A 24652-nucleotide genomic window follows, 5' to 3' on the forward strand; every position below is an offset into this window, starting at 1 on the left:
AGCCCATCTGCCCAACCTTTCCAGATCCTGTTGCAGAAGCATAGTGTCAGTAGTGTCCTTGACAACCCTGCCAACCTTCGTATCGTCTGCAAACTTGGACATTAAGCTTGATATACCATCATCAATATCATTTATAAATACAGAAAACAATAATGGACCCAATACTGAACCCTGAAGGACTCCACTAATAATATTAGTCCACGATGAGCAGTGCCAATTGATTACCACTCTCTGTCTTCTCCCCCTCAACCACCCCTTTATCCATAGCAGCAATTTGCCTCCAATGCCACATTGCTCCAATTTGTGCAACAGTCTTCCATGTGCAACAGTATCAAAAGCCTTTCTAAGATCCAAGTATATAATAACAAAGTTATTCCCTGCATCCAGTTCTTTTGTGACTGCATCATAGTATCCAATCAAATTGGTCAGGCAAGAAAACAAAACCATGACCCTCAAAACCAAAACAAAACCCTTAACAAAACCATGCTGTGTCTGAGCTATAACTGAAGTCTTGTCTAGATGATCCTGCAGTGCTTCTTTAACCAGTGCCTCCATTAATTTTGCAGGAACAGAAGATAAATTAACAGGTCTATAATTACTTGTGTCGCCCTTTGATCCTCCTTTGTGAATTGGGGTCACATTTGCACATCTCCAGTCCATGGGTACTTCCCCTGAGTCCAAGGAAGCTCTCATAATTATGGCTAAGGGTTTGCTTACTTCCTTTGCTGCCTACTTTAATATAACTGGATAGATCCCATCCACCCCAGGTGCCTTTCTTGTATTTCTCTTCAACAATTTCTCCTCCACTTTACTCTCAGTTATTACAAGATTCTCTAGCTTACTGCCAGAGTTGAATATACCTCTGGCATTCCCCTCGCTGAATAACTCCTCATGTGTGGATGTCGATGCAAAATATTCATTAAGTTTGTTAGCTACCTGATCAGGATCATCAACAGTTGACCCATCGATATCAAGTGGACCAATCTGATTCATCCCCTTTCTTCTAGAGTTTACATAAGTAAAGAACTCTTTGCTGTTTTTCTTTGCATCCCTTGCCAAGGATTTCTCGTAATCTGCCTTCGCCTGCCTAACCTCCTTTGTAACTTGGTTACAGATCAACTTGTATCTATCATAGGCTTCTGTGTCACGTGTTAATTTGTATGTATCCCATGCATTTTTCTTCTCTGTCACATGTCTCATTAGTTAATCTGACATCCACTTAGGCCTAATCCTTGAACAATATTTCTTAGTTGGTATGTAAAGCCTAGTAGCTTCCAAGATAAGTTCTTTGAATGCTTCCCATTTTGAATTTGCTGTTGGTAACATCATCAGTTGGTCCCACTGTATAGAATTTAAATACTGTCTCAGTCCATCGTAGTCGTACGAAAGCAATAACCCTTCCCTTTATCCCTAATGGTAGTTACCTCTTTGAGTAAATCCCACTTCAGCACACTGTGATCACTGCCACCTAGTGGTTCATTTACCTGCAGGTTCTTAATGCATGAAGAATCACTACTGATAATCAAATCAAGAGTATTACTCCCTCTAGTTGCCTCCCGAATATGCTGATGTAGAAAACAATCATCCAATAAATCCACAAAAGCCTTGCTAGTGAGTGAGTGACCAGCCCCCAAATTCCAGTCAATATCTGGGAAATTAAAATCCCCCATTATAAGACTCTCTGATTTACTGGCCCACTCTATTTCCCCGTACAGTTTCTTATTATACTCATCAGAGTCATTAGGCCTATAGCACACTCCTACTCTCAATTTTGATCTCCCAATGCTTATGTCAAACCAAACTGACTCGACACTGCATCATCATCATCATCATCAGCCATTTTCAATCCACTGCAGGATGAAGGCCTCTCCAGCAACTTTCCAGTTCCTTCTGTTTTGAGCACTGGCCATCCATTTACTACTCAAAAACTCATGAATTTCATCTATCCATCTCCGCCTTTGTCTTCCAGGTTTTCTTCTAGCTCCTCTTGGGTACCATTCTGTTATTTTCTTAGTCCATCTGTCATCATGTCTTCGAGCTATGTGTCCTGCCCAAGACCATTTTAGTTCTTTAGTTTTTATAAGAATGTCCTTTACTTGAGTTTGCTGCCTAATCCATGTGTTTCTCTTCTTATCTAACAGTCTGATTCCCAATATAATTCGTTCCATTCTTCGCTGTGTAGTTCTTAGCTTCTCTTCCATTCTTTTGGTGAGTGCCCAAGTTTCACTTCCATAAGTCATGGTGGGGAGTATACATTGATTCATTATTTTACGTTTCAGACAAACTGGGATATTGCTCTTCAGTATGTGACTATATTTCCTGAATGCTATCCATCCAAAATTTATTCTTCTCTTGACTTCCAGCCATTTATCATTATTACAGCTGATAACTTGTCCCAGATAAGTATATGACTCCACCTTTTCAATTACTGCTCCTTCAATCATTATTTCCCTTTCCGTGGCATACTTGTTCATCATTACTTTTGTTTTAGCCATATTCATCTTTAGTCCAAAATCCTTACTAACTGTGCATAACTGATTAAGATTTTCCTCTAATTCTTTGGGATCGTGGCTTATGACCACAATGTCATCTGCAAATCGTAAATGGTTTAGGTACTCTCCGTTCACATTGACTCCTTTCTGCGACCAGTCTAATCTTCTGAAAGCTTTCTCAAGGGCAGCAGTAAACAGCTTCGGAGATATTGTGTCTCCTTGTCGAACTCCTTTCTCGATTTTAAATTTCCTACTGTCTTTGTCTAGTCTAATAAAGGATGTAGCACTCTCATATATTTTCTTCAAAATCATAATATATGGAGTATCTATGCCTTGTCTTTCCAGTGCCCGAAACATTGCCTTATGCTGTATGGAGTCAAATGCCTTTTCATAATCCACAAATGCCAGGCACAATGGTGTTTTATATTCATTTGCTTTCTCCATTAGCTGTGATATTACGTGAAGGTGGTCCATAGTTGAGAATCCTGTCCTAAAGCCAGCTTGCTCTTTCGGTTGATTCTCATCAAGTATTCTTTCTAATCTGTTAGTAATGACCCTTGTGAACAACTTGTAGATATGGGATAACAAGCTAATTGATCTATAATTTCCAATTTCTGATTTATCTCCTTTCTTATGCAGCAAAACTATGATTGCGTTATTCCACTGCTTAGGCATCACACCTTTTCTAATGCACTTTGTGAAGAGCCTTGCCAGTTTTTGTGTTATGTCTCTTCCTTGCAATTTTAACAACTCTACAGTAACTTCATCTTCCCCCGGGGCTTTCAGATTCTTCATTTTCTTCAATGCATGTTCTACCTCATCAGGAAGAATATCGGGTATGTCGTATGTGTTGCTACTTTGCAATCCATCTTCCCGACTGCTGGTATCATTCCCTCGCTCCTTGTATAATTCTCTATAGTAGTCTTCTGCTATTTGAATTATGCCTTCTCTGCTGTTTATAAGTACACCATCGCTATTCTTCAGTTTCAGTATCATTTGTCTTTCTGTATTACTGCTCATGGTTGCTGATTTAAATCCTTTGTCTTCCCTTAATGCTTGTTCTACTTTTCTTGTGTTAAATCTTCTTATGTCCTCTCTGAGTCTCTTTCTAATGGCTTTGCATAACTCAGTATACTCAATTTTCTTCCTGTCAGTGTTTTTCTTGCTCTTCATTTGTCGTCTTTGGTTCATCATGACAAGTGTTTCTTGACTAATTTTTTCTTCTTTGGATTTCTGTTTCCCTATAGGTTTCTTGGGCTTTATCACTTTCAGAAAGTTGTAATATTCCTCGTCGATATCTTGCTCCTGAGCAGTCTGCAGAAGCTCAAACTTGTTCTTAAGTTCCAGTACATACTGCTTTTTCTCCTCCTCTGTTATTTCAAAGACCTTTGTATTATTTACTCGAGTCAGTTTTTTCCTTTCCTTTCCTACATCTATATCAAGTGTACATCTTACCATTCTGTGATCACTTCCAACATTTACCTTATTCAGGACGGTAACATCATTCACAATATATCTTCTGTTAGTGAGGATGAAGTCGATTTCATTAGTTGTTAATCCATTTGGACTCTTCCATGTCCACTTTCTGTTCACCCTTTTCTTGAAAAAAGTGTTAATTACTGACATTCCTTGAGATTCTGCAAATTCCACAAGTCTTTCACCTCTTTTATTTCTTTCACCAATTCCAAAATTTCCTATAGTTCCTCTTTCTGCGCTGTTTTGCCTTTTTCCAACCTTAGCATTGAAGTCCCCCATAATAATAGTGTAGTGGGTTTTCTGCTCATCTAGAAGACTCTCAATTTCTGTGTACATTTCTTCAACCTCTTCATCATCATGGCTCGATGTTGGTGCATAAATCATTATAATCTTTAGCTTGTACCTCTTAAAAATCTTGAGTATTAGTCTTGACACCCTTGGTGATGTACTTTTGAATTCCAAAATGTTGTTTTTAAAATCTTTATGGACCAGAAACCCAACTCCTCCTTCACTCCTTTCACTGTTTCCATTGGTGTACAGCAGATTTCCACTTGATAAACTTATAAGTGATTCATTTCTTCTTCTTGTTTCAGCCAAACCGATGATATTCCAATTCACATTTTCTAATTCCTTTTCCAGCTCTAATATCCTGTCTTCACCGATGAGTGATCGTACGTTATAACAGGCCAAGTTCAGTTTCCGTGCATGGCAGCCTGGTCGTACCCAGAGATTCTTAGCATCCTCTGCTTCCACTCTGATCCTCTCGCTGTCGTAAGAGGGAGAGTGAAAGCTGCTGGGGACTGAGGGCCATTTGTATTGTTGTGCTCTCATTGCTGGAGGGTTTGGTCTTTTCCTCTTCACGTTGACCAGGCGTCTTGAAGAGAACCACTCTACACGTTCGTTGCCACCTAAGTGACGTAACAGGGCTTACCATCGAGCAGGTGTGCATGAGTGGATTTTAGGGAGGCAGGCCAACCGGACTTTTCCTAAATCTTCTGTAATAGAGAGATATTGGATCCATCAGTGTTTTAGGCTGAGTGTCTGATAACACACAGGATACCTGTTCCCCTCTAAGCCCCCTCAACACTGCACTGTCCAGCAATGTCGACTGGCTTCACTTCCTTGGATTTTATGTATTTCTTAACTAATAGCATAACCCCTCCTCCCTTCCTACCCTGCCTATCCTTTCTGTAGACATTGTACTCCCCAAATTCCAGTTCTGCATTCCTTATATCTGTGTGACACCACGTCTCTGAAATCGCCACAATATCTGCCTTTGATGTTTTGAGCAATACCTCAAATTCATCAAATTTATTTACTAAACTCCCAGCATTGGTGTACACGCAAGTATACATGCACCTGTTCTTTTTCTTAGCTACCCTAACACAACCTATGTGTTTATTTGTACCCCAATGATTCCCAGCAGTCTCTGAAATATCCTGCATCTTATTTTCCAGGCTGCGGCTCATTCCAATAGAAGCAGTGCAAGAATCACTTTCACCTCTGCCAGTGGCTGCTGTTAATCTATTAGTCCTTGTGTTCCCCCAATCTAGCAGTTTTCCGACCCACCTAACACTGTCTCGATAGCATCAGCAAACATTCTTGCACCCTTTCTATTTAAGTGTATCCCATCCCTGTAGAAGCAGTCTCTCCTGTTAACAAGTACAGACCAGGCTGAAAAAAATTCTACCCCTTGAGCCTTGCACAATCCTTCCAGGGCCGAATTGATCGACAGGGCTCTCATCATATACTCCCTCCTATCGTGTCTGGGCAGAATTGCAGACACTTTCAAATTCAACCCTAATGAATTCAACCCTAAATTCAAATTCAAACCCAAGGAGTTCAGATTATGAGTCCAAGAGTTCAGGGTTCAATAAAAAAACAAGGAACAGACTTACTTTCTGAAATGGCTGCTGATCCCACATTCCTTGTGTTCAGGCTTCCTTCTGGCTGACAGGCTTACTTGAGTTATGTGGCACTCTGGGTTTCTCCGTGGCAAGCAGGCTTACTTCAATTATGTGGCACTCTGGGTTTCTCCATGGCGAACTGGCTTACTTCAGTTATATGACACTCTGGGTTTCTCCCTTTTCTTGGGCACTCTGCTTTCCTTAGTGGCGGACAGGAAGCACCATCTGAGGTAGGCTATATAGGAACATGTGTACACTCTTGGCTCATTCTCTATGGGTGGGAGCTGGAACCCATGAGCGGTTCCTTCGCGAGTTACTCTACAGCCTTTTACTACAAGTCCTACATTACCAAACTCGCCTACCTCTACTTCAACCCATAACTCACGACCTTCTCCCATTAGACCGCACCACACAGAAGTCAGATACAGAGTGGAATGGTGCTTACCTGCCCATAAACTGCTTTATTTGCTTTATTTAATTTTCTCCTCATATTGGCAAAATATTTCACTCATATGCCCTGGGTGCCTACCCTTCTATTGGGGCGCCTCCGTAGCCAGGTGGGAAGGAGCAGCAGTGTGTAGCACGCTTCTTGATTAGACCGGGGTTCGAGCCCGTCACCACCAAATACGGAGGATGCGGAAAGGTCAGGGAATGACCACTGTATATCCAGGAGCAATATGGCCTTAGTTGCTAATGCTCCTAAAAAAAAACCAAATAACCCTTCTATTGGTTGTGTTTGCTTTGTGCTATTTTTATTGATATTTATTAGTTTACATGTGTGTGTGTTTTTTAATGAATTACACAATGTTCTACAAGATAATAAATTTTCAACAAAAATGAAAAATTTATTATCTTCGCGTGGTCAGAATTACTTGATACCTTTCTACAGAGGGTCCTCGTTATCCAAGGATAATTGTTTCCAGAAAATTCCACTTAAAATGGGAACCAAATTTTTTTAACGTATATTATGCACTTGTGCGTAATAAAAAAAAAATGGATTGAAGAAATTTCAAGTAAAGTTTCACTATTTTTCAGTATTTATGAATAAAGAATCAATCCAGAGTTGTTTTTTTGCTATATTTTTTCAGATAAAATTGTGTTGTAGCATTTAGTTATGTCTTTAACTTTGTGCTTAACTTTTGCTGCACGATCATGAAGAGGGTTGTTCTCACAAAAATATTGAAGTGCTTGGTCAGTTTACTCAAGGGTTTTTTCTTTTATTTTAAAATACTTGTAACTGCAGGGACTCAGATGATGAATACTTGGATGCGGGGGACCCCCTGTGTATGATTGTAATTTGTTGTTGTTGGAAGCATGTAAGAAGTATAAAGGAACTTTGTACCTCTCTCTCTCTTGTTTACAATAAATTAAATATAAAAGTCTAAAGAAATCTTAATTAGATCATATACATTTATTACTTTCTTTCCTAGATCTGTACAGAATATTAAAATGAGATCAGAACAGATGTAGGAGAATGCCTACAATCAGGTTTAGCAACAGTAGTGGCGATGGTGGCAGAAATGGTGGTGGTGGTGGTTGCTACCTGTGTTCTTTTTTCCCATTTCCTTTTCACATCCTTTAGCTGGAAAAATGACAGCAATGGAAAACTGGAAACCTAACCCAAGAGCACAGCCTTTTATCCCCAAACGTCACTCATCCGCTATTTCTGGTATATACTTACAGCAGGTTCCTCATAGGCGGCTTCTCTCCAGGGTATTCCAGGTAATGAGAGTGGAATGAATTTAAATATTTATTTTTTATTCTTCAGCATAAATGCCGAAAGACAGCTTTTAACATTTTATTTTATTTATTAATTTTTTTTTTAAAACGAGAGTTGACAGCTGTATTCACAGTATATAGCTTGCAACCCTCTGGGTTTATGATGCAATTCCTCTTCTTTTATTTATTTTTTTTTTATATCTGTTCTACTCACCATTTAACATAAATTTTTTCCAGTCTTTTTGATAAAAAGAAAAGAAAAATATGAGTGCAATATAATTAAATATGCCACTTTTCTAATGCCAAAATTATAGTTTATTGGACCCCTGAAGCAAGAAAAATTGTTTACAAATATCTCAACCCAGTGTGGTACCAAAATAATCCAGTATGGTAATATTTTTGAATTCCTTTGTGGCATTCTGTCTTGAGACCAAGAAAACAGTTCCTAACTAATTGAAGCATTCTCTTTGCAAATGTGCTAAACAGATAAATAAAGACAAAACATATTTATCAAATATATATAAAGTACATTATAAAATTTGGTTGATGTCAAGAAACTTTGTCAGTAAAGTATTAGGATTTATTTAATTCTGTTTGATGCACTTTGCCAAAGAATAAAGGTAATTGTAACCAATAGGATGAATACTTGCATTATTAATTTTAATCTGTTTTTATTTCTGAACAGATTTCATTGCTGCTTGCTTTAGCTAAGCAAAAAAATTTGTTTTCAAAGATTGTGACATAACATGTACCCATTGCAAATTTGAGACACGGTTTATAACGCAAGATGAACAAGGATTGTTGAAGATTCAAAGTGGAATAATTTAAAGTAGTTTTCTACCAATCTGCGCGTCCAATCTGCTGAATGCAAATAATTAGAATTGGGTTTCGGTATATAGTTTATTAAACTAGGTGATTCAGTGCATTGAAACTGCTGTATTACTGCACTCTTCTGCATTGTCAGGATGAACTTTATGTATTCATTTAGAATTAGCATTAGTACTGGCATATGATGCAAGAAAGTAAGCAGTAACAGCCATAAAAAGAAAAAAAACACACTTCACTTATCCATTCCCTCCAATAGTTTATCTAGTTCTTCCTTGAATTTGAATTAACTTCCACAACAATAGATGAAAATTTGTTCCATCATTCAACCATTCGCAGGCTAAAGGCAAACTTCCGCACAGCTATTCTGTAACCGTCCTTACTCAGTTTGAATTTTTGTCCCCTCATATAGTCTGACTAAGAGGAAGAATCCCACTAGCATTGATGCTTGCTCAATCCATTCAAGCCTTAAACACCTCAAGCAGATCATCTTGCAGGTGCCTAGTCTCCAGACGCTGCAATGTGCTGATCTGAAACCTTTCGAGGTAAGAACATCCCACTGTTCCCTTCACTAATCTTGTTGCTGTTCTCTCTAATCATTCTGGCAGCTCCATAACCTGACCTTCAAACCTGTATGCCATACTCAAGATGTGGCCTGACCATTTCATTTATACAGTGCTAGCAAAATTCCTGTATATCATTGACAAAACCCAATGAGCTGTCCTAGCAGCCTGTCTGCACTGCTCAGAGAACTTCATATCTGACTGCAAAACTCTACCCCCAGGTCTTTTTCATTGTACACTATGCTGGGTGTAGTACCACACAGTTGGTATGTTACTCTGGGGTCAGTGGCGGATTTCTGCACAGGCGCACGAGGCGTGCGTCTGGGGCCTCTTAAATCGAGGGGGCCTCAAATCTCAGGTCTCAAAAAAAAAAAAAAAATTGTTTCATTTTAAATTTTTACACTCATCTTTATTACCATTACTGAATAAAACTATAATTTAATATGAGAAGTTAGTAAACTCTTATGCAAATATCCCTACATATTATATGAATATCTATGCAAACTAAGTGAATCTGAAGTAGAATACATATTATCATTAAAGCTAGATTTTATGTATTAATTTTATGTATTAATGTTAGATTTGGGAGGGATGGTAGTTGTGTCATTTTTTCATTTAAACATTAGTTAAAATATGTATGAAAGAATTGCGCAACCAAAATGATTAAAACCACAACACCAAATCTAGAGCGCGTGCTATGGTAAAAACGTGCACGTAGAATGCACACTGTAGTGGTACTGAAAATATTTAGAGGGGGAGCCTCAAAATTGAATTGTGCCTGAGGCCTCTCAAGTGCCAAATCCGTCACTGTCTGGGGTTACTGCTACCCATATGCATCACTTTGCATTTGTCAATGTCAAACTTCAGCTGCCATTTCTCATCCAATCTGCCTAATTTTTCCAGATCATATTGCAATAGCATACTGTCATTAACCGCCCAGCCAACTTTTGCTTCATCTGCAAACTTGGATATTAAGCCTGATACAGTACCTTACTTTTGTGAAGTTTAAACTTCACTTGCCACTTCTTAGGCCATATGCCTCATTTTATACCTTGTGTCATACCTTGATAGCTCTCGTTAACCATCCTGACAACTTTCATATCATCTGCAAACTGATGAAGGCTTATCAGACATTAAGCCTGATAAGCCTTCATCAGTATCATTGATAAATATAGAAAATAACAATGGGCCCAAAACTGAACCATGGGGGACTCCACTAATAACGTTAGTCCACGAAGAGCAGTGTCCAATGATTACCACTCTGTCTTCTCGCACTCAACCATCCCTTTATCCATGGCAACAACTTACCATTTATGCCACACTGCTCCAATTTGTACAGCAATCTTTATGTGCAACAGTATCAAAGACTTTCCTGAAATCTAAATTTGCAGAGTGGTGCAAGATTTTGTTTACTGTGTGAACTTTCTATAACTAATTATAACTTTCTATAGTTCTATAGTTCTAACTAGAACTTTCTATAATGAAAATTAGCTCAATACACTACTAGAGACGGTCGTGTTCCAAGCCGCTAAGTGGATTTTTCTTATTTATTGATTTGAAATTATTGTTTTTCTAAAACTTTTGATTTAAATTTAGTAGTATAACATTATTTTGTGATTCTCTGATTAACTTGGTGTATTTATTCTTTACTCGGCCTTGTAATTGCATAAAAGCATCGGTAAAGGTTTCCACGTGTTTCAACTCCGCTACCGTTCGTAATTTTCCCGCCATTGTGATACGATAGTTGTATGCCGTACTAGATAGCGTTAGTTGAACTTCGTTAGCAGTTAAATTGTACGTTTAAATAAATACATATAACGACTTAGATTACAAACGTAATATAATTAATTATATTTAACATAATTAATAACATAACATAATTAATTATAATTAATTAATAAATTAATAGAATCATGACTCAGACCAGAGCAGCAAAGCAAAAGGCTCAAGCTAATGGAAGCGCTGTGGCTCAGAGCAGAACTGAGGGGGGCAGTTGTCCTCTGACTCACAGCCTTATAAAATGCACTGTTTGCTTGATGTTTGCAGAGCAATCGGGTACGGGACATGATACTGCCAAGGGGGATGTCTTTGTGTGTGCGCGATGCAAGGAGTGTATCGATATCAGGCAACAACTCGGCGTTCTTGTGGGCCTATATGAGAACTTGAAGGACAGGGTGGATGCCCTCGAAGAAACTAAATTGAGGGGCCCATCAAGCTCTCAGGTGCCCACATCAACGCCAGAGCTTGCACTTGGGCATCGCGTGACACAGAGACAACCCCCAAGGCAGAATGCGCTGGTCCCGAAGGAACTAGTAGTTGTTGGTGACTCTATTGTCAGGGAAACGGGGAACATGCTTTGTAAAAAAGATAGGTGGAACAGGACCAGGGTATGTCTGCCAGGGGCAAAGGTTGATGACGTTGTAGAGCGAATATCATCTTTTAAGGGCACAAAAGGTGATATAGTTGTACACGTTGGCACTAATAATATTAAGAGTAGGAGACCGGCAGAATTACTTAACAAGTACAGGTCACTGTTGAACAAAAGCCGAGAATTAGGGTTGAATTTGAAAGTGTCTGCAATTCTGCCCAGACACGATAGGAGGGAGTATATGATGAGAGCCTTGTCGATCAATTCGGCCCTGGAAAGATTGTGCAAGGCTCAAGGGGAAGAATTTTTTTCAGCCTGGACTGTACTTGTTAACAGGAGAGATTGCTTCTACAGGGATGGGATACACTTAAATAGAAAGGGTGAAGAATATTTGCTGATGCTATCGAGGCAGTGTTAGGTGGGTCGGAAAACTGCTAGCTTGGGGGGAGACAAAGACCAATAGATTGACAGTAGCCACTGGCAGAGGTGAAAGAGATTATTGCACTGCTTCTATTAGAGTGAGCAGAAGCCTGAAAAACAGGATGCATGGTATTTCAGAGACTGCTGGGAGCCATTGCAGTACAAGTAAACACATGGGTTGTGTTAGGGTAGCTAAGAATAGAAACAGGTGCATGGATACTTGCGAGTACACCAATGCTAGGAGTTTAGTAAATAAATTTGATGAATTTGAAGTATTGCTCAAAACATCAAAGGCAGATATTGTTGGGATATCAGAGACGTGGTGTCACACAGATATAAGGCATGCAGAACTGCAATTTGGGGAGTACAACGTCTACAGAAAGGATAGACAGGATAGGAAGGGGGGAGGGGTTATGCTATTAGTTAAGAAACACATAAAAACCAAGGAAGTGAAGCCAGTCGACATCGCCGGACAGTGCAGTGTTGAGTCAGTTTGGTGTGACATAAGCATTGGGAGATCAAAATTGAGAGTAGGAGTGTGCTATAGGCCTAATGACTCTGATGAGTATAATAAGGAACTGTACAGGGAAATGGAGTGGGCCAGTAAATCAGAGAGTCTTATAATGGGAGATTTTAATTTCCCAGATATTGACTGGAATTTGGGGGCTGGTTACTCACACACTAGCAGGGCTTTTGTGGATTTATTGGATGATTGTTTTCTACATCAGCATGTTCGGGAGGCAACCAGAGGGAGTAATACTCTTGATTTGATTATCAGCAGTGATTCTTCATGCATTAAGAATCTGCAGATAAATGAACCACTAGGTGGCAGTGATCACAGTGTGCTGAAGTGGGATTTACTCAAAGAGGTAACTACCATTAGGGGTAAAGGGAAGGGTTATTGCTTCCGTAAAGGCGACTACGATGGACTGAGACAGTATTTAAATTCTATACAGTGGGACCAACTGATGATGTTACCAACAGCAAATTCAAAATGGGAAGCATTCAAAGAACTTATCTTGGAAGCTACTAGGCTTTACATACCAACTAAGAAATATTGTTCAAGGTTTAGGCCAAAATGGATGTCAGATGAACTAATGAGGCATATGGCAGAGAAGAAAAATGCATGGGATACTTACAAATTAACACATGACACAGAAGCCTATGATAGATACAAGTTGATATGCAACCAAGTTACAAAGGAGGTTAGGCAGGCGAAGGCAGATTACGAGAAATCCTTGGCAAGGGATGCAAAGAAAAACAGCAAAGAGTTCTTTACTTATGTAAACTCTAGAAGGAAGGGGATGAATCAGATTGGTCCACTTGATATTGATGGGTCAACTGTTGATGATCCTGCTCAGGTAGCTAACAAACTAAATGAATATTTTGCATCGACATTCACACATGAGGAGTTATTCAGCAAGGGGAATGCCAGAGGTGTATTCAACTCTAGCAGTAAGCTACAGAATCTTGAAATAACTGGGAGTAAAGTGGAGGAGAAACTGTTGAAGATAAACACAAGAAAGGCACCCAGGGTGGATGGGATCTATCCAGTTATATTAAAGGAGGCAGCAAAGGAAGTAAGCAAACCCTTAGCCATAATTATGAGAGCTTCCTTGGACTCAGGGGAGGTACCGATAGACTGGAAATGTGCAAATGTGACCCCAATTCACAAAGGAGGATCAAAGGCTGACACAAGTAATCATAGACCTGTGAGCTTAACTTCTGTTCCAGGAAAATTAATGGAGGCACTGGTTAAAGAAGCACTGCAGGATCATTTAGACAAGACTTCAGTTATAGCTCAGACACAGCATGGTTTTGTTAAGGGGAAGTCTTGCCTGACCAACTTGATTGGATACTATGATGCAGTCACAAAAGAACTGGATGCAGGGAATAACTTTGATATTATATACTTGGATCTTAGAAAGGCTTTTGATACTGTTGCACATGGAAGACTGCTACACAAATTGGAGCAGTGTGACATTGGAGGCAAATTGCTGCTATTTATAAAGGGGTGGTTGAGGGGGAGAAGACAGAAAGTGGTAATCAATGGACACTGCTCATCGTGGACTAATGTTATTAGTGGAGTCCCTCAGGGCTCAGTGTTGGGTCCATTATTGTTTTCTGTATTTATAAATGATATTGATGATGGTATATCAAGCTTAATGTCCAAGTTTGCAGATGATACAAAGGTTGGCAGGGTTGTCAAGGACACTACTGACACTATGCTGCTGCAACAGGATCTGGAAAGGTTGAGCAGATGGGCTGAGAGGTGGCAAATGAAGTTTAACATTGACAAATGTAAAGTACTACACATGGGAAACAGCAACCCCAGAGCAACGTATCAACTCTGTGGTACTACACTGACAGTGGTAGAGAATGAAAGGGACTTGGGGGTGATTGTGAAGGCAGATATGAAGTTCTCTGAGCAGTGCAGACGGGCTGCAAGAGTAGCTCATGGAGTATTGTCAATGATATACAGGAATTTTTCCAGCAGGGATAAGGAAGTGATTATTCCATTGTATAAGGCAATGGTCAGGCCACACCTAGAGTACTGTATACAGGTCTGGAGGCCTCATTTCAAGAAGGATGTAGAGCTGCTGGAACGAGTACAGAGAAGGGCAACAAGATTCGTGAATGGAACAAAGGGGTGCTCTTACGAAGAAAGGCTTAAGTTTTGCAAATTACAGTGTCTGGAGACTAGGCACCAGCGAGGTGATCTGATAGAGGTGTATAAAGCCTTGAATGGTTTAAGCATGCTCAATGCTGATGGGATTCTTCCTCTAGCTCAGAAAAATCACCTGAGAGGGCATAAATTCAAATTGAGGAAAGACAGATGTAGGATAGACGTGCGGAAATTTGCCTTTAGCCAGCGGGTGGTTGGTTGGTGGAACAGACTGCCATCCCTTGTGGTGGAGGTTGATAGCCTAAATAAGTTTAAGGCTCAGCTGGACAGGTATTTTGAACGAACAGAGGGGTGAAGTGGAAGTGGGTTTTTTTTTTTTTTTTTTTTTGGCTGATGCTGCATAAGCTTGCTTTCTTGCATCAAATGCCTCTACTAATGCTAATGCTAATACTAATGCTAAACTAATGCTACGACCTCTCTCTCCCTGATCGCTACTGAGCAGACTCTGTACGGATTCCAGTACTTGTCGAGCTAGGGTTGCGTGAAGAGAGTTTTTTAGCCATGTGACACTAATGATCATTTTGAAGCAAGTATCATGTCGGACATACAGATTGAACAGTGATATGTGCTACCCATATGCATCACTATTGTGTCAGATGAGGCTTAAATGCATCGGAAATAGTTAAAGAGAGGAATGGAGCATATGGTAATGCGGGTCTTGGTAGAACAGCCATATTCCGGTGTGACCAAACTTTTCGGTGTGAAGTGGTTTATCCATCAAGACAATGCCAGCGGCCCCATATGACTAACATTGTGCAAGCAGTGATCACTGCCATAGGTGCCTAGGTTTTGCCACATCTCCCTTATTCACCAGACTTATCCCCATGTGATTTCTTCCTGTTTCCACATCTGAAGAAAGCTCTGAAAGAAAGGCAAGAATTTCGCATCTGACACAACAATGCTTGCAGAGCTACAACGGAAGCACTTCACAGTTTTTTGAAAAATTCTTGCAAGAAGCATATAAATCATGGGTATGACTGTGGCGAAAGTGTGCAAAGTTCAAGGGAGAGTATTTCGAGGAGGAGAAATTCACAGAAGATTCAGATGATGACAATTAAGATAATTTCTTGCACTATTCCATGAATTTAAATGTTCACCTCTCATATATGATATCAAAATTACTTTTTGCATCCAGTTCCTTTGTGACCATATTATAGTATCCAATCAAATTGGTCAGACAAAGTTTCCCCTTAACAAACACTTTAACATGCTTTCATAATTATGACTATAGGTTTTCTTTCTTCCTTTGCTGCCTCCCTTAATATAAACTTCAGACAATGCTTTGTCTGAAGTATAACTGCAGTCTTGTTTAGATGATCCTGCCTTACTTCTTTGACTCCATTATTTTCCCTGGAACAGAAGTTAAACTAATAGGTTTGTAATTACTCGCATCATCCTTTTATCTCCCTTTGTGAATTGCGATTACATTCACACATCTCCACTTTGCAAGGACTTCCTCTCCAATCCAAGGATGCTCTCATAATTATGGCTAAGGGTTTGCTTTCTTCCTTTGCCACCTCCCTTGATATAATTGAATAGTCCCATCCACCCCATGTACCTTTCTTATATTTAACTTCAACAATTTCTCTTCCATTTTTCTTTTAAGTTATTACAAAATCATTTAGCTGCCTGTTAGAGAGTTTGATAAATGTTTGGCCTCACTTCCCTGTAGAATTCCTCTTGTGTGAATGTAGATGCAAAATACTCATTCAATTTGTCAGCAACCTGAGCATGATCATCAACAGTTGAACCGAACCATTGATATTAAGTGGACCAATGTGATTCAACCCCATCATTTTACTGTTAATATAAACAAAAGTACAGTATAATTACAATATAATGTACAATATAATTTACAAAAGTACATTATACAACAATACAATATAATACAAAACACATTGCATTTTATATGTATCCCATTTATTTTTTTTTTTTATCTTCCACAAGTCTCATCAGTTCATTTGACATCCATTTAGGTCTAAGCCTTGAATAGTATTTCTTATACGGTATGCAAAGCAGAGTAGCTTTTATAATTACTTTCCCATATGCTTTTCATTCAGAATTTGCTGTTGGTAAAATCATCAGTTGAACCCACTGTATAGAATTTAAAAACTGCCAGGGATCACTCTAGTCAGCCTTGCCAAAGTAAAAGTCCTTACTTTTACCCTTGATAGTAGTTATGTCTCTTAAGTAAATGTCACATCAATACGCTGTGATCAGTTCCATCAGTGGGGTCTTTTCCTCCAAATTCTTAATGCATGAAGAATTGCTGCTGATAATCAAGTTGTTGATTATCAGCAGCAATTTCCTACAACAGTATGCTAGTGCAGCAACCTCTTGTTGCTGCACTAGCATACTGTTGTAGGAAACATTCATCCAGTAAATTCATCAGTGAAAAATGGAAAATTTTCCAAAAAGCTTCTGTTTCCAAGAGCTCAAATTTCTTTGCCTTTAATGTTGATAGCTTCAAACCCAATCTAGTTGCTATTCTCTGCACCAATTCCAAGAAATTCCCATCCTTCCTAAATTGAGAAGGATGTGGCTTAATCAATGCTTTATACAATGGGATAATCCTTTCCTTGTCCTGCTGCCAAAATTACTGTATTTAAAAAAACCGCATGAGCTGCCCTAGCAGCCCATCTGCACTGCTCAGAGAATTCTATAAATGACTGCACAACTTCCCCTGCAAGTCTCTTTCATTGTTCATTACCCTGAGTGTAGTATCACACTGCTGGTATATTGTTTGGTGATTACTGCTACCCATATTAGCATTAGTAGAGGCATTTGATGCAAGAAAGCAAACTTATGCAGCATCAGCCAAAAAAAATAAAGTAAAATAAATAAATAAAAAATAACCACTTCCACTTCACCCCTCTGTTCGTTCGAAATACCTGTCCAGCTGAGCCTTAAACTTATTTAGGCTATCAACTTCCACGACAAGGGATGGAAGTCTGTTCCACCTACCAACCACCCGCTGGCTAAAGGCAAATTTCCGCACATCTATCCTACATCTGTCTTTCCTCAATTTGAATTTATGCCCTCTCAGGTGATTATTCTGAGCAAGAGGAAGAATCCCATCAGCATTGAGCATGCTCAACCCATTCAAGGCTTTGTACACCTCTATCAGATCACCTCGCTGGTGCCTAGTCTCCAGACACTGTAATTCACAAAATTTAAGCCTTTCTTTGTAAGAGCACCCCTTTGTTCCATTCACTAGTCTTGTTGCCCTTCTCTGTACTCGTTCCAGCAGCTCTACATCCTTCTTGAAATGAGGCCTCCAGACCTGTATACAGTACTCTAGGTGCGGTCTGACCATTGCCTTATACAAGGGAATAATCACCTCCTTATCCCTGCTACAAAAATTCCTATATATCATCGACAATACACCATGAGCTACTCTTGCAGCCCGTCTGCACTGCTCAGAAAACTTCATATCTGCCTGCACAACCACCCCCAGGTCCCTTTCATTCTCTACCACTGCCAGTGTAGTACCACAGAGTTGAAACGTTGCTCTGGGGTTGCTGTTTCCCATATGTAGTACTTTACATTTGTCAATGTTAAACTTCATTTGCCACCTCTCAGCCCATCTGCTCAACCTTTCCAGATCCTGTTGCAGCAGCATAGTGTCAGTAGTGTCCTTCACAACCCTGCAAACCTTCGTATCATCTGCAAACTTGGACATTAAGCTTGATATACCATCATCAATATCATTTATAAATACAGAAAACAATAAAGGACCCAATGCTGAACCCTGAGGGACTCCACTAATAACATTAGTCCACAATGAGCAGTGTCCATTGATTACCACTCTCTGTCTTCTCCCCCTCAACCACCCCTTTATCGATAGCAGCAATTTGCCTCCAATGCCACACTGCTCCAATTTGTGCAGCAGTCTTCCATGTGCAACAGTATCAAAAGCCTTTCTAAGATTCAAGTATATAATATCAAAGTTATTCCCTGCATCCAGTTCTTTTGTGACTGCATCATAGTATCCAATCAAATTGGTCAGGCAAGACTTCCCCTTAACAAAACCATGCTGTGTCCGAGCTATAACTGAAGTCTTGTCTAGATGATCCTGCAGTGCTTCTTTAACCAGTGCCTCCATTAATTTTCCGGGAACAGAAGTTAAACTCACAGGTCTATAATTACTTGTGTCAGCCTTTGATCCTCCTTTGTGAATTGGGGTCACATTTGCACATCTCCAATCCATGGGTACCTCCCCTGTGTCCAAGGAAGCTCTCATAATTATGGCTAAGGGTTTTGCTTACTTCCTTTGCTGCCTCCTTTAATATAACTGGATAGATCCCATCCACCCCAGGTGCCTTTCTTGTGTTTATCTTCAACAATTTCTCCTCCACTTTACTCTCAGTTATTACAAGATTCTCTAGCTTACTGCCAGAGTTGAATACACCTCTGGCATTCCCCTCACTGAATAACTCCTCATGTGTGAATGTCGATGCAAAATATTCATTTAGTTTGTTAGCTACCTGAGCAGGATCATCAACAGTTGACCCATCGATATCAAGTGGACCAATCTGATTCATCCCCTTCCTTCTAGAGTTTACATAAGTAAAGAACTTTGTTGTTTTTCTTCACATCCCTTGCCAAGGATTTCTCGTAATCTGCCTTCACCTGCCTAAGCTCCTTTGTAACTTGGTTACAGATCAACTTGTATCTATCATAGGCTTCTGTGTCACTTGTTAATTTGTATGTATCCCATGCATTTTTCTTCTCCGCCATATGCCTCATTAGTTCATCTGACATCCATTTAGGCCTAAACCTTGAACAATATTTCTTAGTTGGTATGTAAAGCCTAGTAGCTTCCAAGATAAGTTCTTTGAATGCTTCCCATTTTGAATTTGCTGTTGGTAACATCATCAGTTGATCCCACTGTATAGAATTTAAATACTGTCTTAGTCCATCGTAGTAGCCTTTACGAAAGCAATACCTCTTCCCTTTACCCCTAATGGTAGTTACCTCTTTGAGTAAATCCCACTTCAGAACACTGTGATCACTGCCACCTAGTGGTTCATTTATCTGCAGATTTTTGATGCATGAAGAATCACTACTGATAATCAAATCAAGAGTATTACTCCCTCTAGTTGCCTCCCTAACATGCTGATGTAGAAAACAATCATCCAATAAATCCACAAAAGCCTTGCTAGTGTGTGAGTGACCAGCCCCCAAATTCCAGTCAGTATCTGGGAAATTAAAATCCCCCATTATAAGACTCTCTGATTTACTGGCCCACTCTATTTCTCTGTACAGTTTCTTATTATACTCATCAGAGTCATTAGGCCTATAGCACACTCCTACTCTCAATTTTGATCTCCCAATGCTTATGTCACACCAAACTGACTCGACACTGCACTGTCCAGCGATGTCGACTGGCTTCACTTCCTTGGATTTTATGTGTTTCTTAACTAATAGCATAACCCGTCCTCCCTTCCTATCCTGTCTATCCTTTCTGTAGACATTGTACTCCCCAAATTCCAGTTCTGCATTCCTTATATCTGTGTGACACCACGTCTCTGAAATCCCAACAATATCTGCCTTTGATGTTTTGAGCAATACCTCAAATTCATCAAATTTATTTACTGAACTCCTAGCATTGGTGTACACGCAAGTATACATGCACCTGCTCTTCCTCTTAGTCACCCTAACACAACCCATGTGTTTACTTTTAACCCCATGATTCCCAGCAGTCTCTGAAATATCCTGCATCTTATTTTCCAGGCTGCTGCTCATTCCAATAGAAGCAGTGCAAGAATCACTTTCTCCTCTGCCAGTGGCTACTGTAATATACTGTACCTTGCCTTTTTTTTTTTTTTTTTTTAAACGAGAACCCCAAGCATGAGATGTATTAGAATCTATAGTACTTAATACTGTGCATGGTTGAAGGTTGAGAAGATGAAAGAAGATACTTGTTGACATTAGACTTGAATTTATGTAGATTGTAATTTTCAGGAAATACACATGAAAGAAGGTTGTTTCAGAAAATTGAAGTTGAATGAATAAATGAGGAAAAAAAAAAGTTGGTTCTGTGAGTTTGAAGTTGGAGAATAAAAGGATGCTCACTGGTTGATGAGGCACATGTTTGGACTAGATAGGAAGAACAAGGTGCAATTATAGAAGCCAATTCAGAAGAATGGTGCCCATGGAAGTATCTATAGAAATAACATGCAGCAGAAACAGAACGTTTGTGAGACAGAGAGTAGAGAGACTTTGTTAGAGATGAGTCTTTAATTAACCTAACTACCCTCTTTTGAATGGAGCCTAGAAGCCTGAGAGAGAGGTTTTGGGGGCACTGTCCCAGATGTGGGAACAATAAAGCTGTTCACTTTGTAGAAAGTGAACAGCTGTTTGAAAGAAAAGTAACACCAAGTGAGGAAAGAGAAAATGCAGTTTTTTAGATGTAGATGACACGATATTTGTAATGTGCTAATGCCAAGAGAGATGAGAAGTCAGAGTAATCCCATCCTCAGTAGAGATATCTGATCTTGCCTAGAAATCAGAGTGTCATCAAAGATAAGCATAGGAACAGAAGATTCCTTTTTTTGTGAGACATAAGACAAGAGTGAGTTTCAGAAAGATTGAAATCAACTAAGTTATCTTTGCCCCACTGGAGATCAGCATTTAAGGAATTGTTAGTGGATATTCAAAAATTTAAAGCTGTTTGTGCAGGGCAAGATTCCTCAAACTGAAGGTGGAATGTAATGTGCTATCATCAGAAAAACTATGGATTTCTGGTCAATGGAAGAAGGTCATTAATATATAAGAGGAAAAGAATTGGAGAAAGAAGCTAAAAAAAACTGTTACAATACATTTGGCAAACTGTAAGATGTTAGCTTGTTTAGAACACCTCTATGCCAAACATGAACAAAAGTCTTTGGAATGTCAAGAGCAACTGCTTGAGTTTCACCAAACTTTTCCATTGAATTTGTTCATAGATGGGCAACATAAGCCAGAATATCACCAGTGAATAGACACTGACAGAATCCATGCTTGCAATCATTGATCAAATGAAAGATTTATAGATAGTTAAGATTTGGCAGTTAATTGATTTCTCCATTACTTTAGAAAGAGTAGAAGTAGGTGCAGTGGGATGATAATTGGATGGGAGGGATTTGTCACCCTTTTTATGAACTGGCTGGATATGAGCAAATTTCCAAGAAGGGAAAATGCCTTTGGAATAAGAAAGTGTAAAAGGTGACACAGAACAAGAGTAAGCTCAGGAGCGCAGGTGTTGAAAACAAGTATAGAAATACCGTCAGGACCAGGAGCTTTCTTGTCATCAAGATTGTTCAAATTTCTTCTGACTTCCTTTTGATGGAAAATAACAGTAGGCATTGAATGGAGTGAATTGGGAATGGTAAGAGGTGGTTTACCAAAACCATCAATACATGAATTAGAAGAAAGGTTTTACCATTAATCGTAAAACCTTTCTTCTAATTCATGTTTTAATTCAATTTTACCATCCATGATATCAATAAAATGCTGAGACCTCACTATGTTGTTCTTATGGTATTCATTTTTCTCATGAACTCTGAAATCTTTCTTGGCATTTTTGTGTGATGATAAAGGTTCTGTCGCCAACTTTCCTAGTTTCACATGACTACGACCTCCCTCATCTCCTCCAAATAACATGCAAATTCTGCAAAAACAACTGTCAAACGACTATAAGACAGCCAAGGAAATTCATTTATCCAGTGCATTTTGAATGATCTATTTTTGTTTCCTTGGGCAACAGGGAAATTTGTAGTTTTCGGTTGGACACCATGGATCATGTAATACGCTGTAACGTTCTTCATCAACAATTTTCTGCATAAAACCAACATAACAGCCAATATCTCTAGCATGTTGAAGTTCATTTGAAGTTAAAGCTGAATATTCTTCTAAAGTGATTTGTGATGAAGCAACTCCTGTATTCTCCATATTATCACTTCTGCTTTCAAAGTCTGATTTTGTAAACACTACTTTCATTACTTTAAACATTTTAAAAAACATTTTATAAATTAACAGGTGACACGGAAGCCTATTATAGATATAAGCTGGTCTGTAACCAAGTCACAAAGGAGGTTAGGCAGGCAAAGACAGATTATGAGAAATCTTTGGCAAAGGATGCAAAGAGTTCTATACTTATGTAAACTCTAGAAGGAAGGGGATGAATCAGATTGGTCCACTTGATATCAATGGTTCAACTGTTGATGATCCTGCTCAGGTAGCTAACAAACTAAATGAGTATTTTGCATCTGCATTCACACATGAGGGAGAGGAATGCCAGAGGTGAATTAAACTCTGGCAGCGAGCTAGATGATTTTGTAATAACTGAGAGCAAAGTGGAAGAGAAATTGTTGAAGATAAACATAAGAAAGGCACCTGGGTTGGATGGAATCTATCCAGTTATATTAAAGGAGGCAGCAAAGAAAGTAAGCAAACCTTTAGCCATGATTATGAGAGTTTCCTTGGACTCAGGGGAGGTACACATGGACTGAAGATGTGCAAATGTGACCCCAATTCTCAAAGGAAGATCAAAGGGTGACACAAGTAATTACAGACCTGTTAGTTTAACTTATGTTTCAGGGAAATTAATGGACGCACTGGTTAAAGAAGCATTGCTGGATCATCTAGATAAGACTTCAGTTATAGCTTGGAGGCGTCTCCGTAGCCAGGTGGGAAAGCGCAGCAGTGCTTAGCACACGCTTCTTGATTAGACCGGGGTTCGAGCCCGTCACCACCAAATGCGGAGGATGCGGAAAGGTCAGGGAGTGACCATCGCATATTCCCGGAGCAATATGGCCTTAGTTGCTAATGCTCCTAAAAAAATGGAGTAGTAGTTATAGCTTGGACACGGCATGGGTTTGTTAAGGGAAATTCTTGTCTGACCAATTTGATTAGATACTATGATGTGGTCACAAAGGAACTGGATGCAAAGAATCATTTTGATATCATATATTTGGATCTTAGAAAGGCTTTTGATACTGTTGCACATGGAAGACTGCTGCACAAATTGGAGCAGTGTGGCATTGGAGGAAAATTGCTGCTATGTATAAACGGATGGTGGAGTGGGAGAAGGCAGAGTGGTAATCAATGGATACTGCTCTTCGTGGACAATTGTTATTAGTGAAGTCCCCCAGGGTTTAGTGTTGGATCCATTGTTGTTTTTTGTATTTATTAATGATATTGATGATGGTATATCAGGCTTAATGTCCAAGTTTGCAGACAGTACGAAGGTCAGCAGGGTTGTTAATGACAGTATGCTGCTGCAACAGGATCTAGAAAAGTTCAGCAGATGGGCTGAGAGGTGGCAACTGAAGTTTAACTTTGACAAACGTAAAGTACTGCATATGGAAAACAGTTACCCCAGAGTAATGTATCAACTGTGTGGTACTACACTGACGGTGTTAGAGAATGAAAAGGAACTAGGGGTAATTGTACAGGCAGATATGAAGTTTTCTGAGCAGTGCAGATGGTCTGCAAGAGTAGCTCATGGTGTCTTGTCAGTAATATACAGGAATTTTTCTAGTAGGGATAAAGAGGTGATTATCCCCTTGTATAAGGCAATGGTCAGGCTACACCTTGAGTAGGTCTGGAGGCCTCATTTTAAGAAGAATGTAGAGCTGCTGCAACGAGTACAGAAAAGGGCAACAAGATTAGTGAATGGAACAAAGGGTTCCTCTTATGAAGAAAGGCTTAAGTTTTGTAAATTACAGTGTCTGAATGGTACAGCCTTGAATGGTTTGAGCATGCTCAATGCTGATGGGATTCTCTTGCTCAGAATAATCACCTGAGAGGGCATAAATTCAAATTGAGACAAGCCAATTGTAGGATAGATGTGCGGAAGTTTGCCTTTTGTCAGCATGTGGTTGATTGCTGGAACAAACTTCCATCATATGTTGTAGAAGTTGATAGCTTAAATAGATTCACGGCAGAACTAGACAAACATTTGGAGAGAGTGGATGGGTGAAATGAGAAGGATTTTTTTTTTTTTAGCTGATGCTGTATATGCTTGTTTTCTTGCATCATGTGCCTTTATTAATGCTAATGCTAAATGTCATAAGAGTAGGTTGTTTCTCCCCTCACCTTTTATCCATAACTGTAAATCTGTAATTAATGATTAAAATAATTACAATAAGTTTATCTGTGTATATATATATATATACACAAACAAGGCATAAAATAATGCACAGAACAAA

At 39.3% G+C, this 24652-nt stretch overlaps 1 protein-coding gene across 7 annotated transcripts in view; it reads left to right on the forward strand.

Annotated features, from left to right (window-relative positions):
* Positions 1-24652, forward strand: part of LOC150087109 (protein O-linked-mannose beta-1,2-N-acetylglucosaminyltransferase 1-like) — a 637681-nt gene that overhangs the window by 297883 nt on the left and 315146 nt on the right. For all 7 annotated transcript variants that reach the window (XM_090372960.1, XM_090372959.1, XM_090372965.1 and 4 more), the window contains one exon: positions 7306-7597. In XM_090372960.1, the coding sequence (XP_090229086.1) occupies positions 7466-7597 (132 nt within the window). In that variant the 5' untranslated portion in view covers positions 7306-7465. The remainder of the gene's footprint in view (positions 1-7305; positions 7598-24652) is intronic.

This window comes from Mastigoproctus giganteus, chromosome 4 (genome assembly GCF_048544385.1).
Source record: "Mastigoproctus giganteus isolate SK-2022 chromosome 4, ASM4854438v1, whole genome shotgun sequence".
NCBI lineage: Eukaryota > Metazoa > Arthropoda > Arachnida > Uropygi > Thelyphonidae > Mastigoproctus > Mastigoproctus giganteus.